The 17274-nt window shown below is 41.7% G+C and overlaps 1 protein-coding gene and 1 pseudogene across 3 annotated transcripts in view; both read right to left on the minus strand.

Annotated features, from left to right (window-relative positions):
• INIP (INTS3 and NABP interacting protein) overlaps positions 1 to 13816 on the minus strand; it is a 40602-nt gene extending 26786 nt beyond the window's left edge. The window contains exons 1-2 of one of the 3 annotated variants that reach the window (XM_021715819.1): positions 13664 to 13803; positions 11818 to 11887 (exon numbers count right to left, since the gene is read on the minus strand). In XM_021715819.1, the coding sequence (XP_021571494.1) occupies positions 11818 to 11842 (25 nt within the window). In that variant the 5' untranslated portion in view covers positions 11843 to 11887; positions 13664 to 13803. Of the gene's footprint in view, positions 1 to 7531; positions 7581 to 11817; positions 11888 to 13663 lie in introns of those variants that run through there. The other 2 variants (XM_008064592.2, XM_021715818.1) reach the window with 2 other exon arrangements.
• On the minus strand, positions 2463 to 3530 carry LOC103266995 (annotated as a pseudogene).
• Positions 13817 to 17274: the final 3458 nt, after the last annotated feature.

Genomic DNA, 17274 nt, shown 5'->3' on the forward strand with positions numbered 1-17274 from the left:
GGGAGACACAGTGAGACTCTGACTCAAAAAAATAAAATAAAAAACTAAAAAATAAAAATTATTTTGATCAGTAGGGTTATAGACAATCTACTTCCCAATTACAGTTGTTATACTACTTTCATAACAATGGTTTTTAGAAGATATTTTAAAATATTACTTAAATCCTTTCAAGTGGATATGCTACAAGCAACATACTCTTTACAATTATACAGTAAGGTAAATATCATACTTAAGACATCTGTGCTTAGTATTAGAGGAGAGTCACTGTGGTACTATTAGTTTAACATGTTTTAAGTTATTTATAGAGTTATTTATTGTGCATCCATCACATATAGGCACTAAGAATACAACAATAAGCCAAAACTTGACATGATTCTAGTTCTCATGGATTTCAAACAGTGCAATGAAAATAGAAATCAATCAAATAATCACATGAATGAATGAATGAATGATAAAATCTAAGATGAGTAATCTGAAATAAATACCATTCTATGAGCATTTATACCAACTGTTATGGAATGAATGTTGAATAAACTTGATCTAGACTGACAGTGTTGGGAGCAGTGCCAGAGAAGACTTCCAAATGAAGTGATGCTTGATCTGAAATCTAAAGGATAAGTAAGTTAACTAGGTTAATTAGGGGTAGGGGACATAACCCTTCCCCTTTAAAAAGATCACTCTGGCTGCAATGTTGAAGATAGACTAGAGAAGACAAAACAGTCAGGAGATTATTACAGTAGAACAAGCTAGAGATAAGAGAAGTTATTAGCGGCCATGGAAATGGAGAGACATGAACAGATCCAAGAGCTATTTAGAAAATAAAATCAATAGGATAGTGATGGACTGAATATGAAGCAAGGACTGAGGAAGAAGACATCATGGATCATTCCTAGATTTTTGATTCATACAGTTAGATTGCATATTCGTTTTCCATTGCTACTGTAGCAAATTACCACAAATGGAGTGGAATAAAACAACACAAATCTATTATCTTACAAATCTGTAGGTCAGAGATCTCACTGGGCTAAAATCAAGGTGTCGGCAGGGCTGTGTTCCTTTCTAGAGGCTTCTAGGAGATAATCCATTTTCTTGCCCTTACCTAAATCCAGTTAATGATGAACATTTCCTTTTTCTTCCAAGATTCCAAAATTACTCAACCCTTAACCACCTTTTGGAGTTTACTGAAAATACATATCAAAGAAAAAAAATAGACCCTAATGTCTGCTCATGTGACCTCTCTGTGTTCACATTCTCTCTCACCCAGACCCCAGTGACATGGCCCTCTTAAGCTACTGCCACTTTTTCTATCCACTGAGGTTTCTCTTCTTCAAGACTGGCTTAAATAAGGATGAAATATCTTCTGGTTAGCCAAGCATGGTGGCTCATACCAGTAATCCCAACACTTTGGGAGGATGAGGTGAGAGGACTGCCTAAGCCCAGGAGTTTGAGACCAGCCTGGGCAACTTGGCAAGACTTCGTCTCTACAATAAATCAAAAAATTATCCGGGCATAGTAGTGCACGCCTATGGTTCCAGTTACTCGGAACACTGAGGCAGAAGGATCACCTAAGCCCAGCAGGTCAAGGCTGCAGTAGCCACGATTATGCCACTGCACTCCAACCTGGGCAACAAAGTGAGACTCCAACTCAAAAAAAAAAAGAAAAGAAAAAGAAAAAGAAGTATCTTCTGCTTGAATCAATCTTTCTTCCCCATTCACGTTTCTTTTCTTTATACAAATAAACTTACAGGCCCTTTTCACTAAAAGGATTTTCTGCTTAATAACTGATGCGGAATAGGTAAAAAGATTAAGAGGGGTTTTTTTGCCCCTGGTCTAGAGTTCCCAGTTGTTTCTTAGATGCTATAATTAGAATGTTCTAATTCCCCCCACTGAAGAACAGTATGGGAAAACAGAACGAACAAAGAACTTGGAGAAGGAATCAATTTGTGATCTCATCTTAGTATTACCGCTTACTATTTAATACTGAGAAAACTATCTTACCATGCCTCAGGACCAATGGGGATAATAGTAACAGCTTCAAAGTGTGCTTATAGGAAATATAGAAAATAGAAGTAAAATCCCTAGGACACTGCCTGCCACGTGGTAGTTGCTTAATAAATACTAGCTACTATTATTATTATCTAACATTCTCTCTCTCCCTACTCGTTAGGTTGTTAACATCACTAGATTCCTGGCCCCTCCCCCTCCACATTGACAATTCTCTTTCAGTGAATAGTTTTTCATTAGGCCACAACTGATTAGCAGGCAACATTCTAAGTTACACTCACATTACAGAGCTTCCAGGCCAGTGTGAATGCACCCGTGATCCCACCCTCTCTCCTAACTACACAAACAATCTCAAGTTACTTAACTTCATATTCTGCCTTGACCTAATTTCTTTTTTTTAATAAAAAAAAACTGTATTTACTCAGAAGTATTCAGAATGTCAACAAAACAGCTGCAACTTTTTTTTTGCAATTACAGAGTGGTATTCAGTTAACAGAACAACAATTATTTCGTATAAGCTGCATCAGAGACAACTGAAGATGAGAAAACTACCATGCCCATATATAATTAATTTGTGCTGTGCACCAACAAGAACCTGCTTTAAATTTCCCTGTCAATTTACAACCCCCATACTGTACCAGGCAAGGTTAGTGGCTATTGAAAATACCACCAGGACAAGGCTATCTAAAGACACATTCGGTAGTGTGTTAACTATACAAAAAAGACACTGTACAGTTTAAAAACAAATCTTACAGTCTTACATTTCAGTGTTTTTCTTTAAAAGGAGTGAGTTGTGTACAGGGAGGTTAAATGCTTTATAGACAAGAAAAAAAAACTGTGCTAGAACCAACGTATTGATCATCATCATCTTCTTCATCTTCATCTTCCTCCTCTTCCTCATCCTCTTCGTCCTCCTCGTCTTCCTCCTCTTCCTTCTTTTTCTTGCTCTTTTCCGCCTTGACGACTCCCTTTTTCACCGCATCGGGCTTGCCTTTGGCTTGGTAAGCAGCAATATCCTTTTCGTATTTCTCCTTCAGCTTCGCGGCCTTCTTCTTGTAAGGCTGCTTGTCATCCACAGCAGTGTTATTCCACATCTCTCCCAGCTTCTTTGTGACATCCCCAATGGACAGGCCGGGGTGCTCTCCTTTGATTTTGGGGCAATACTCAGAACAGAACAAGAAGAAGGCCGAGGGAGGCCTCTTGGGAGCGTTGGGATCCTTGAACTTCTTTTTTGTTTCCCCTTTGGGAGGGATATAGGCTTTCATTTCTCTTTTGTAACGGGCCTTGTCGGCCTTTGCCATGTCTTCAAATTTGCCCTTGTATTTAGCAGACATGGTCTTCCACCTCCCTGAGCACTTCCTAGATAACTCTGAGAAGTTGACGGAAGCATCCGGGTGCTTCTTCTTGTGCTCCTCCCGGCAAATTTGCTCAAAGAATGCGTATGATGACATTTTGCCTCTCGGCTTTTTGGGATCTCCTTTGCCCATATTCGTTTATTTTTCCTCCGCGCGGCACCGAGTTGCCCAGTACCCATCCGGCTCTCGCCTCTATGGAGCTCAATGTATTGCAGTGGCTGTGAGAACGGGGGCCAGATGCCCAATTTCAATCTGGGGCCCACAGATCAGTCCTAGTATCAGAAATCTAACTTATTCTCTTTGTCTTAGCAATTAAAATGACACAAAAAGAAATCTAGCTTTTAAAACCCTGTTCCAAAGTGTCTTTGCATCCACACTCTCGTCTTTAAAATGGTACAAATACAAGATTTTCAGATGATTTTTATGCATTACTGGGATGCATAAATTTTCTTTCCTTCTGGGCCATAGATGGTTTGAATTAAGACTTGTACTTGGGTCTGAGGTCAAACAAGACACCTCCCAGGAGCTATGCTGTCCCATTCCCACACAGCACCCTGAATTCCCAGCTGAGAGCACCCACACTGGTCCCAAATCACTAGTTCCCACCACCCGATCTGCAGGTCTGATAGTTACCACTGTAAGCATTTTGAGATAAGTATAAAACAAAAGAATAAAAGAAAAGAATTCATGTTCCTTATTCAGCACATTGCCATATCTCTCTGAAATTTGGTTGAACCAATCCAACTGCCACCACAGTGGCATAGGTCCTTGACATTTACTAGTAATGAAAGCCTCTGTGTTACCTAGTAGAGTAATGGCACCTTGGCCAAACTCCAGGCTGACAATCTACCTCTACACACTAAAATTCTCAAAATGCTACCTCTTATCGATTATTATTGAAAGTCTACCAAATGTTCCACACTACACTGGATGCTATGAAGAATGAGACTTCAGTGACTGCCAAGAGCATATAAAATTTAGCACTCCTGATTACTACTACAGTATGAAAGACTGTTAATCTGAAAGAGGACCTGGTGAACACAATGAGATTCTGTTCTGTACACCAGACACACTGAATAAAATGTATTTATTTACATTAATAAATTATAATGCATAGAACAAGATTTTTTTTAAAATCAGTTCTCTCAGATATTAAGGCCTGGGAGTGGTGGCTCACACCTGTAATCCCAGCACTTTGGGAGGCTGAGGCAGGAGGACTGCTTGGGTCCAGGAGTTCAAGACCACCCTTGGCAACATAGCAAGACTTCATCTCTACAGAAAGTCAAAAAATTAGCTAGGCATGGTAGCACATGCCTATAGTCCCAGGTACTTGGAAAGCTGAGACAGAAGGATTGCCTGAGCCCAGGAGGTCAAAGTCAACTGAGCCATGATCATGCCACTCTGCACTCTAGTCTGGGAAACAGAGTGAGAACCTGACTCAAAAAAAAAAAAAAAAAAAAGATAATTAAGGCCCTTGGCAGTTAATCTCCGTATTAAGTAATGCTTATACCTATAAAAGTACAGAAGTGATTTAATATAGAGAATAAAATACAATAGATCTCAATAAATAATTTAAAATGGTCACTGAGTCTGGGAATTTATAAAACATGATATGGACTCCCTCTGCTGGTGCCTAATTGCAGTAGTTCCATGACACCAACAAAAATCACTGACAAAAGAAGGAAAAAAAGCTAAAGAACTCATCTAAATTCACTTCTATTTAGATTAGGAGATATTTTATAATGGATCTGACTATGGATCAAACAAAGGCAACATTAAAAATGACTGTGTTTTTACTGCAACTACAAAAGAAAAGTAACCAGCAAATTGTAAATCTCAACTATTTTTTGTGCTTATTAGAACAGAGAGATAATTTAAAATGTATTTTCATTTGTAGTGTACTGTATGGTTTTCAGCAGTTTGTTTTCTTTCCAAAATAGACTTCTCTTAGTCTTCATTTTAGCTCAAATTAAATTATTTTAATCTGGCCCCTTATAACTTAGTGGAAAAAAGAAGTTAACAACCATAAGAGAATGCTGACCTACAGACTGGACCATAGAACACAAAAGTCACACATGGTTATTTGAGAGGAGAATATCATGGTATTAGCCAATTATAGCTGGTAAAGCTGTCATCATAGCCAGCTTTCTACAATACTACACTTCTATAGAGCTCGTGTAACCTTTAGTTTGTCCTAAATACAACTAATAAACTAAAAGAATCAGCAGGCTTTCAACTTCTAGTACTGGCAGAATAGTTTGGTTGGTCTAACTGTCACAAATATGATGATAAATTCTGGACAATATACTAAAAATTCATTATTTAAAGGCACTGGAGACTGACCAAAAATTAGGCAGAAAAAACTACAACCAGTGAGATTTGGGAAATCGCAAGTCTTTTGCCCAAAGCACTCCCAAACCACACACAGCTTGGTTAGCCTGATCTTACCAGCCTGAAGTGTCAGAGAAGAGTTCAGAGCTTGAGAGAATGGCTGAAAAATTACGGGTAAGACTTGGGAAAATGGCAGAAGGAATAAAGCCCAATCCCTGCATATAAAACCAAAGTTTTCCTGCACTATTGAACTACAAATATATGTGGAAGACTTCAGACAGCCCAACAATAAAGCAGCAGTTGAAGGCTGAAAAAACTGGCCGGGTTCGGTGGTTCAGCCTGTAATCCCGCACTTTGGGAGGCCGAGGTGAGTGGATCGCCTGACTCGCGGGTTCGAGACCCACCTGGGCAACTTGGCAAGACCTCATCTCTACAATAAATCAAAAAATTAGCCAGACGTGGTAGCACGTGCCTGTAATTCCAGCTACTTGGAAGGCTGAGGTAGAAGGATTGCCGGAGCCCAGCAGGTGGAGGCTGCAGTGGCCGGGATTGGCTGCTGCACTCCAGTCTGGGTGACAGAGTGAGACTCCAACTCAAAAAAAAGAAAGTTGAAAAAACTAAGCAAAATCTCAGCTGCTGCCCAACACAAGGGAGACAAGAGTGTGAAGTCTGACTTGAGCCAAGCTCTCTGCTAGGACAAAAATCTTATTTCAGAAGAATACAACAGAATCCAGAGTCTCTACAATGTATTAGTCATAATGTCCAGTATCTAATAGCAAATTCCTAGTTGTAGGAGGAAAAGGAAATTTGTAGCCCATACCCAACAAAAACGCTGTCAATAGAAACTAACTTCACAATGACCCAGATGATGTAATTAGCAATCAAGGACTTAAATCAGCTATTGGAAGCCAGGATATTATAAACAGGCATGGTGACATGCACCTACAGTCCCAGCTACTCAGGAGAACTGCTTGAGCCTAGAGGTTCCAGGCTGCAGTGAGCCATGAACACACAACTGCATTCCAGCTTGGGCAACAGACAGAGATCCCCACTCAAATAAAATGCAATAAAATAAAATCAGCTCTTATAAATATGTTCAAAGACTTAAGGGAGCCGGGCTCGGTGGCTCAGCCTGTAATCCCGCGCCTTTGGGAGGCTGAGGTGAGTGGATTGCCTGAGCCCGCGGGTTCGAGACCCGCCTGGGCAGCGAGACCTCATCTCTACAATAAATAAATTTTTAAAAATTAGCCAGGTGTGGTGGTGCACACTTGTGGTTCCAGCTACTTGGAAGGCTGAGGCAGAAGGATCGCCGGAGCCCAGCAGGTCGAGGTTGCGGTGGCCAGGAGCGGCCACTGCACTCCAGTCTGGGCGACAGAGTGAGACTCCAACTCAAAAATCAAACAAACAAAAAAAAAAGTTCAATTTTTAAAACCAAATGTTCACTAGATTAAATTGACAGTAGATTGGAGATGGCAGAATAGTCATTAAACTTGAAATTAGAGCATTAGAAATTATCCAATCTGAAAAACAGAAAATAATTTGAGGAAAAGTAAGCAGAGCTTTGGAGATCTGTGGGCCATTAACAAGTAATTTAACATATGTGTAAACTATAGTTCCTGAGAAGAGGAAAAACTGGGTCCAAAAAAAATTGAGTAATGGATGAAAATGTCCCAAATTTTGTGAAGGACATCAACCTACAGATTACAAATGCTCAACAAACCCCAAGTAAGAAACCACCTCCAAGCATATAATAGTCAAACTACTAAAATACAAAGAAGCCAGGTGCGGTGGCTCATCGCCTGCAGCTCCAGCACTTTGGGAGGCCGAGACAGGAGAAGCACTTGAGCCCAAGAGTTCAAGATCAGCCTGGGCAACACAGCGAGACCTCATCTCTACAAAAAAAAAAAAAAAAAAAAAAAATCAAAAAATGAGCCAGGCATAGGGGTGTACACCTGTAGTCCCAGTTACTCCTGAATCTCTTCAGTTCAGGAGTTTGAGGCTGCAGTGAGCTGTGATTATGCCACTGCACTCCAGTCTGGACAACGGAGTGAGACCTCGACACAAAAATAAAAAAAGAGAAAATCTTAAATCAACCAGAGAAAAATAACACATTATATACAAAATAAGAACAACACCATTAAGAAAATAAAAAGGCTAGGCTCGGTGGTTCAGCCTGTAATTCCAGCACTTTGGGAGGCCGAGGCATGTGGACTGCCTGAGTCCACGGGTTCGAGACCAGCCTGGGCAACTTGGTGAGACCTCATCTCTACAATGAAACAAAATTAGCTGGGCATGGTAGTGCACACCTGTAGTTCTGGCTACTTGGAAGGCTGAGGCAAAAGTATCGCCAGAACCTAGCGGGTCAATGCTGGTGTGACCATAAGTGTGCCAATGAACTCCAGCCTGGGCAACAGAGTGAGACTCCAAATCAAAAAAAGAAAAGAAAAAAGCAAGCAAGACTGGGAGGAAATATTCACAAAATATTTATCTGTCAAAGGCACTTATATCCAGACTCAAAAACAAAACAAAACAATTTGATAATAAAAAAGAAATAACCCAATTTAAAAAATGAATAAAAGATCTGAACACTTCAAAAGGAAGATTTACAATGTCAATAAGTATAAAGTGTTCATTTATTATCAGTGATATGAAAATTAATACTACAGTGAGATGTCACTTCACACATTCTAGAATGGCTAAAATTAAAGAGAAACAACCCTAAGTATAGAGCAACCAGAATTCTCACACATCGCTGGAGGGAATACAAACTGGTACAACCACTTTGGAAGGAGCTGAGAGTAACCATACACACACAGCTGCTCCAGTCCTAGATATTTAGCCAAAAGAAATAAAAGACTTATGAACAAATGCTCAAAAGCAGCTTTATTCACAACAGTCAAAACTAAGACAGACCCAAAGCTCACAAACAAAAGATTAAATAAACAACTGTGATATAGTCTTACATAGAATACTACTCCATAATAACAAGAAATGAACTATGAAACCAGGCACAATATGGATATATCTTACAGACAGTATAGTGGGGAAAAGAAGCTGGACACAAATGAGTACATACATTATGATTCCATATATATTAAGTTTAAGATAAAGAGAAAACTAAGATGAAAAAAACCAGAACAGGCTGGGTGTGGTGGCTCACACCTGTAACCTCAGCACTTTAGGAGGTAGAGACAAGAGGGTTACCTGAGCCCAGGGATTCGAGACCAGCCTGGGCAACTTGGCAAGATCTCATCTCTACAATAAAAATCAGAAAATTAGCCGGGAATGTTAGCATGCACCTGTAGTCCTAGCTACTTGGAAGACTGAGGCAGAAGGATCGCCTGAGCCCAGCAGGTCGAGGCTGCAGTGGCCGTGATTGTTCCACTGCACTCCAGTCTGAGCAACAGAGTGAGACTCTGACTCAGGAAAAAAAAAAAAAATCAGACAAGTAAAAAAAAATATGATGAGCTGGGCGTGGTGACTCATGCCTATAATCCCAGCACTTTGGAAGGTGAAAATGAGAGGACTGCTGAGCCCAGGGGTTTGAGACTAGCCTGGGCAACTTGGTAAGACCTTGCTTATACAATAAATAAAAAAAATTAGCCTGACGTGATAGCAAGTGCCTGTGGTTCCAGTTACTTGGAAGGCTGAGGCAGAAGGATCGCCTGAGTCCAGCAGGTTGTGCGGTGGCTGTGTGCATGACACTGCACTCCACCCTGAGTGAAAGACTCCTAACTCAAAAAAAAAAAAAAGGATTAAAAATATATATAATATGATGTGTCAAACATACATAGAGTCAAACACGAGAGCTTCAAGCTAAGCAGGAAAACACTTGTAAAGTGAGATTCGATACTTTCTAGATATCAAATTTTACTTTTTTTTTTTTTCAGTCAAAATCTCATTCTGTCATCCAGGCTGGAGTACAGTGGTACACTTACGGCCACCACAGCCTCGACCTGCTGGGCTCAGATGATCCTTCTGCCTCAGCCTTCCAAGTAGCTGGAATTACAGGTGTGTGCCATTATGCCCAGCTAACTTTTTTAATTACTATAGAGATGAGGTATCACCAAGTTGCCCAGGCTGGTCTTAAACCCTTGGACTCAGGCAATCCTCTCAACTCCACCTCCCAAAGTCCTGGGATTTCAGGCGTGAGCCACTGTGCCTGGCTAAAGTTTACTTTTATAAAACATTTTAAAATAAAAACTTCTTGATAGCAGCAAATGTATCTAACTTGAACTGTTTTGGAGAGATCTCAACCCAGGTAAAATGTATACAAAGTTTCTAGAGCAATGACGATAAAGGCATAGGCACTGGCTAATGACAATAAAACTTCTTTAAAAATGGTTCTGAGCCGGGCTCGGTGGCTCAGCCTGTAACCCCGCACCTGTGGGAGGCTGAGGTGAGTGGATTGCCTGAGCCCGCAGGTTCGAGACCCGCCTGGGCAGCGAGACCTCATCACTACAATAAATCAAAAAATCAGCCGGGCGTGGTAGCGCGCGCCGGTAATTCCGGCTACTCGGAAGGCTGAGGCGGAAGGATCGCCGGAGCCCAGCAGGTTGAGGCTGCGGTGGCCGGGAGCGGCCACTGCACTCCGGTCTGGGCGACAGAGTGAGACTCCAACTCAAAAAAAAAATGGTTCTGATTTCAAATAAAAGAGCAAGAGAATATGGATGTCAGAAAAGGACATAAGATGAATAATGTGAATACAATTTCAGTGTGAATAATCGTAACCTAGATTAAAATGTAGGATTAATAATATTAAGGATATTGAATATCCTATTGATACAATGTTGGCCTTACAGTCACACATTGCTTAATGACAGGATATGTTCTGAAAAATTTGTTGTTAGGTGATTTCATTGTTATGCAAACATCACAGAGTGTACTTACACAAACATATGTAGATGGTATAGCCTACTACACACCTAGGCTATAGGGCATGGCCTATTTCTCCTATGCTAGAAACTTGTATTGCTATGCTGAATACTGCAGGCAATTATCATACAATGCTAAGTATTTGTATATGTAAACATAGAAAAGGTACAGTAAAGATATGGTTTAGGGAACACTTATTCTATTTTATGGAATGAAGTGCTGCTCAATTCTAGAACTGCAAATAAAGTCAATTTTAAAAGAGTGTGTATATGTATGTGTGTATATATGTATATTCACACACACCATTTAATGGATAAAAAAAATGGTACATGTGTACAGGGCATTTACCATGAATGGAGCTTGGAGGACTGGAAGTTGCTCCGGGTGAAATCACTGAGTGGTAAGTGAATGTGAAGATTTAGGACGTTACTGTATGCTATGACTTTATAAACATTGTAACTTAAGCTACACCAAATTAATTAATCTTAGTAACTTTTTTACTTTATAAATTTTTTTTTTTATTTTTTACTCTATAGGTAATAAAGCTTATTTTAAAACATAAACACATTGTACACCTATACAAAAATATTTTCTCCATTCTTATTCTATAAGCTTTTTCCCACTTTTAGATTTTTTCACTTTTTTTATTTTTAAAACTTTTTTGTTAAAAATGACACAGACACATACAATAGTATAAGCCTATACAGGGTCGGGATTATAAGGATATCACAAGGTGACAGGAATTTTTCAGCTTATACTCTTATGGAACCACCACTGTACATATAGTCCATCAACAACCTACACATCATGCAGCACATGAGTACATTTTAAACTTGGGGTTTTTACTTTGCTGCTCATTTTTTATTCTGGCTACAGTAACTGCCCTATGCTAATTTTCTCTTAATGAAATACCTTTATTTGGGGAAAACATAATGAAAGAAATTCCAAGCCGGCTCGGTGGCTCAGCCTATAACCCCGCGCCTTTGGGAGGCTGAGGTGAGTGGACTGCCTGAGCCCGTGGGTTCGAGGCCCGTCTGGGCAACTTGGCGAGACCTCATCTCTACAATAAATCAAAAACTAGCTGGGCATGGTAGCGAACGCCTGTAGTTCCAGCTACTTGGAAGGCTGAGACGGAAGGATCGCTGGAGCCCAGCAGGTCAAGGCTGCGGTGGCCGGGAGCGGCCACTGCACTACAGTCTGGGTGACAGAGTGAGACTCCAACTCAAAAAAAAGAAATTCCAGCAGTCATTACCTTGTCCTGAAGTGTTTGCTGCCATTTTCCTATTGTGTCCAGTGGCAACTGGTCAACACTTCACAATCACCTGTAAAAAAAAAAAAATGCATACATACATATAAAATGCACCATACTTTATTTTCTATTTCTCTATTCTTTGAGTCAGGGTCTCACTCTGTTGCCTGGGCTGGATTGTAGTGGCATGATCACAGCTCACAATAGCCTTGACCTCTAGGGTTCAAGCCATCCTTCTGCCTCAGCCTTCCAAGTAGCTGGGACTACAGGTATGTGCTACCATGCTTGGCTGATTTTTCATTTTTGGTGGAGACAAGATCTTGCCATGTTGCCTAGGCTAGTAGTCTAAGAACTCCTGGGCTCAAACAATCCTCCTACCTTGATCTCCCAAAGTGCTAGAGTTTCAGGCATGAGCCACCATACCTGGCCAATGCACCATACTTTAATCACAAACCAAAAGTTGTCAGGAAGAGCTAGTCTCTACAATGAAATAGTCACAGTTTCTTAATCTCTTCAGAAAGATGGATATGAAAAGCACATGAACTTAAATTACAAATTTAAGTGCCTCAAGTATTTAATTAAATAGAGTGTTAAGGTAATGTTTATTCTTGCAGATGTTCATACCAACGTTTAGCATTACTCTTTTTTTTAAAGAGCAATCGAGCATTTATTTCTTGCTGTAGGCAGCCAATTGGAAATAAATTACAATGATTTATTTTTGTATAATATAACTGAATAAAAGCAACACAAACCATTAAAATTAGCATTTCACAGTTGCTGGCCCTCAGTGAATCTCAGGATGCATTTCCATTATGACCTAAGTTTAATAAGAGTAGTGACCACACTGATATGGTTCAATACAGGACCCCCAGTCCCTGCCACATAAAGTATCTGTTGAATGAATGAATGAGTCAGTGAATAACTTGAGCATTACTCTCTTTTTAATAAATACTATTAGGTTGTATTACAAAATACTACCAAATATATCAACCAATTAACAAAGTCAATGCGATCACAGTGCTGGGAAGAAAAATCACTCATCTGTGGTACCTACCTTTCCATACTTACCTCTCCATTCACTTAAACACATACCCTTTCACCACTGTGTACACTGAAAGCTAAAAAAAGGGTGTCTAACGTTTATCAAGTACTATACCTACTCTGCACCATACACTGTAAGATGCTCGAAATGCATTCTTTTATTTATCACCTTTTTGTAGATGGGAGACGGTCCCTAGAGTCACAAAGCTAGAATACTCTGGGCGGCTGGATTCCAAACTTGGTGCTTTCCCACTAGGCCCTGGGGAAATCCAAGATGAGCAAGACCCTATGCCTGCTCCCAAGGAACACAGACTCCGGTGGGAAAATAAAGTCTTATTCAAGCAGCCGTACTGAAAAAGTTTAACACATGCGCTCTTCAAAAGGCGTGGACAATGAAGAATTGATTCGACCGGAATGCTGAGAGGTGCCGTCTAGGTACGAGAGCTAGAAAACAGATGCCGGCTTTTAACCGGTAAGTCGTTCGGTGACTCCTGCGGCTGAAGCCCAGGGCGAGCAAAACCAGATTCAGACTAGGGGACAACCGGACCGTCTTGCGGCAGGGAACGCTAAGCCGGGGTGTGACAGGGCTGAAGCGGCGTCCCAGAGGGTCCCCACCCGCGGGAGTGGAGTGCCGGCTGCGCCGCGGCGGCGAACGGACCACAGAAGGAAAGGGAAGCGAGAAACGTTTGGTGGTAAACTCAGATGGAAGGCCGCTGCCGCTGCCCTGCAGCAACAAAGACGGCCGAGGCAGGTCAGCGCCAGGGCCACATTCCTCTATTCCCCGGCGCCGCCAGGCTATTCTACTTACCGGGGACGCGAAGGCGCCGGGGATTGCTTTGCTCTCTGATCGCGACTCTTAAGGGGGGCGCGACCACTTAGAGACAGGCAAAAAGAGCGCAACGCGCGGCACTACAACCTTCCCGCCCCCGCTGCTCTTCCTCCTCCTGACTGACGCGCACCCTAAGGAGCGGAAGCCCCGCCTCCCGGCTGGACCCAACGCCCCACCGCCCACAGTGATTCGCACCTAACGGCTGCCTCAATGTAAGCGTCACTTCCTTTCCGAAGAGTGACAGTCGAAGAGGCTCACGGGAGATGCAGGCAGTAGCGTTGGGGGCGGGGCCCGAGGGTGGGGTGGGACCCCCAGGGCGGAGGCGGGGCGGAGCTACTAGGCAGGGGCGGGATGGAGAACAACTGGGTCCCTAGCACCGAGCTTGGGTTTTGTCAGGATTAGTTGCCAGAGAAAAGCCACCCACCGCGCTGGTCTTGCGACACTGCGAGTCCACGTAGGCTGGGCATCGGAGGCGAGTCTTCAGAGGCTGGGCTTGCTTTCAAGCCTTAACAACCATCTCGGTTTTCTCGTACACACACAACACACACAAATTCAGGGATATTTTTCGTCTACGGTGTACATAATTATATACAAGAAAGCACTAAACATAGAGAAGTCTTTACTACAATGAAGTAATCTATATTTAAGAACTGGGCGTGCCACATCTCCGAGAACCAAGACTCTACTCGTGGCATTACCTGATGCCTGATTCCAGCACAATAAATCTACACATCGCCATTAAAGGGTAACCTTACAGCCGGGTGCGGTGGCTCACGCCTGTAATCCCAACACTTTGGGAGGCGGAGGCGAAAGGATTGCCTGAGTCCAGGGGTTCCAACTTGGCAAGACCTCTACAATAAGTAAAAAAATTAGCGGGGTGTGGTGGCGCGCGCCTGTAGTTCCAGCTACCTGGAAGGCTGAGGCGAAAGGATTGCCTGCACCCAGCAGGTCGAGGCTGCGGTGGCCGTGAGCGTGCCATTACACTCCAGACTAGGCGACAGAGTGAGACTGTACTAAAAAAAAAAAAAAAAAAAAAAAAAAAAAGGTATCCTTACATTGTTGAATGTTCAAATTTCAGTTTCTTAACTTCAGAAAGATACATTTTCAAAGTACACAGACAAAAAGCACAAATTTAAGCTCTGCAAGTGCCTCAAGTATTTAATTAAATAGAATGGATAATACATTTGAACATATGTTTTTAATAATCAATGTTTGCTCAAGAGTAAGTGGTGCACAGTGTTGTTGTGTATGGATCAATGACTAAAATAATTACTTCAATACCAAGCATTTATTTACTCAGTACCAAGCACTTATTTACTCTACACCAAGCAGTTATTGAGTACCTTCTATGATGCTAGGTGCTTACGGTGCATCTTCTTTAGTCTGTCATTCCCTGATTTATATATGAAAGTCCAAAACGTTGTGTTATTTACTCTATGTCAAGTAGGAAGCTGAGAGTCAAAGCAAAAGGTCTGCCAATGCTAACGCCCATATTCTTTTTTTTCTTTTTTTAAAATTTTTAATAGAAGTCTCACTCTGTCGTCCAGGCTGGAGTGCAGTGGCACACTCATGGCCACCGCAGCCTCAACCCACTGGGCTCAGGTGATCCTTCCACCTCAGCCTTGCAAGTAGCTGGAACCACAGGTGCATGCCACCATGCCTGGCTAATTTTTTTTATTTATTGTAGAGACAATGTCTTTCCAAGTTGCCCAAGCTGATCCCGAACCCCTGGACTCAGGCAATCTTCTTGCCTCTGCCTCCCAAAGTGCTGGGATTACACGCGTTAGCCACTGCACCCGGCCTCATATTCTTAAATCTCACACATTGCCTCTGCTCTGAAGAAGAAATTCCTTCTTCAGACCAGCTCTTTCTAACTACTTTAGTCCAGATATAAAGCATAATATCTGAGGATTTTGAAGGTAGGCTAGGAGCTCTTTTCAGTTAAGAGGACTTTGTAAGTCCTAGTATGACTAAAAAGATAACAGACATCTAAATGGCTGAAACAACCTTAGGATAATTTTTTAGTTTTGTTACCTGGCTAGACAACATAAAACTGGGGCACAGAAAGTTCCAGACAAATCCCAAATGGACATTCTGAACAAAGCTTCTTTAAGGGGGGGGGGGAGATTTCTACCCCCAAAACAATATTTTGTAATTTTCTTGCAAGTTCAGCCACCCAGGGTAAGGGGACTTTATAAGGAAAAAGATAAACTTAACTTGCTGTTGATTATCTTGTCCTTTAGTTGGTGTTTAGCCCTTGAAACCCTTCTACTTTTCCAGAGAGTTTTTGAAACTTCTGCCTCCCAAGAATTTTAACACAGTGGTTAATAGTGCTTAATAGTGAATACAAATCCCAGCTTTGACGCATAATGATTGTGAGCCCTAATTTAACCTTTTGGTGCCTCAGTCCTGTCATCTATAAAATGGGAATAAAATAAATGAATGACTATATGCAAATCACTTGGAATGGCACCAGCACATAGTAAGTACTCAATAAATGTCGGCTATTAGTATTGTTATAAACAATGAAAGATCTGTGTTTTACTGGATATCTTGGTACTTGGTCATAGGTCAGCTGATAAATATATGGATTCTACATACATACTAGGGGAAAGTCCAAGACAGAAGGAGAACAATCCAGTGGCCCTATAAACTGGTAATGAATGCCAGTCTGTGAATTGCTTCATCCTGAAACCATTGTGTTTACAGACTTTCAGTGTCAAAGTAGGGAGTTCACAATAGTCCCTAATTTCCAATGGAAACCCCCCTAGTCCCCTTATGGTATTCTGTGATAAAATATTAATGGGAACGGCATTAGGCAAAACAACCTTTAAAACCAAGTGTGTAGAAGTTTGAGACAATTACTATATTTTTTATCTATTGCCATGAAACAAATCACCCCAAAACTTGGCAGTTTGTAACCATAAGCATTTATTATCTTACAGTTTCTGAGGGGCATGAATCTAGGCAGTGCAGATGGATGGTTCTGGCTTAAAATCTTTGCTGATGTTTCGGTCAAGATACTGACTAGGACTAAAGTCATTTGAAAGCTTGATTGGGTAAAAGGATCTGTTTGGGAGTGAGTGCATCCTAATGGCAGGAGGCTTCTGTTCCTCACCATGAAGGTCTTCCTATAAGGATACTCATGACATGGCAGCTCACAGACATAGCAAGTGATACAGAGCGAGAGAGAACAGCCAAGACAGAAGCCAGTGTCTTTTATAATCTAATGTTAGAGCTAGGCTCGGTGGCTCAGCCTGTAGTCCCGTGTCTTTGGGAGGCTGAGGTGAGTGGATTGCCTGAGCCCGCGGGTTCGAGACCCGCCTGGGCAACTTGGCGAGACCTCATCTCTACAATAAATCAAAAACTAGCTGGGTGTGGTAGCACGCACCTATAGTTCCAGTTACTTGGAAGGCTGAGGCGGAAGAATCGCCGGAGCCCAGCAGGTCAAGGCTGTGGTGGCTGGGAGCGGCCACTGCACTCCAATCTGGGCGACTGAGTGAGACTCCAACTCAAAAATAAATAATAATAATCTAATGTTAGAAGTGACATACCAGCCAGGCACAGTGGCTCACAACTGTAATCCCAGT

This window comes from Carlito syrichta, unplaced genomic scaffold (genome assembly GCF_000164805.1).
Source record: "Carlito syrichta isolate Samal-C Ts95f unplaced genomic scaffold, Tarsius_syrichta-2.0.1 Scaffold307755, whole genome shotgun sequence".
NCBI lineage: Eukaryota > Metazoa > Chordata > Mammalia > Primates > Tarsiidae > Carlito > Carlito syrichta.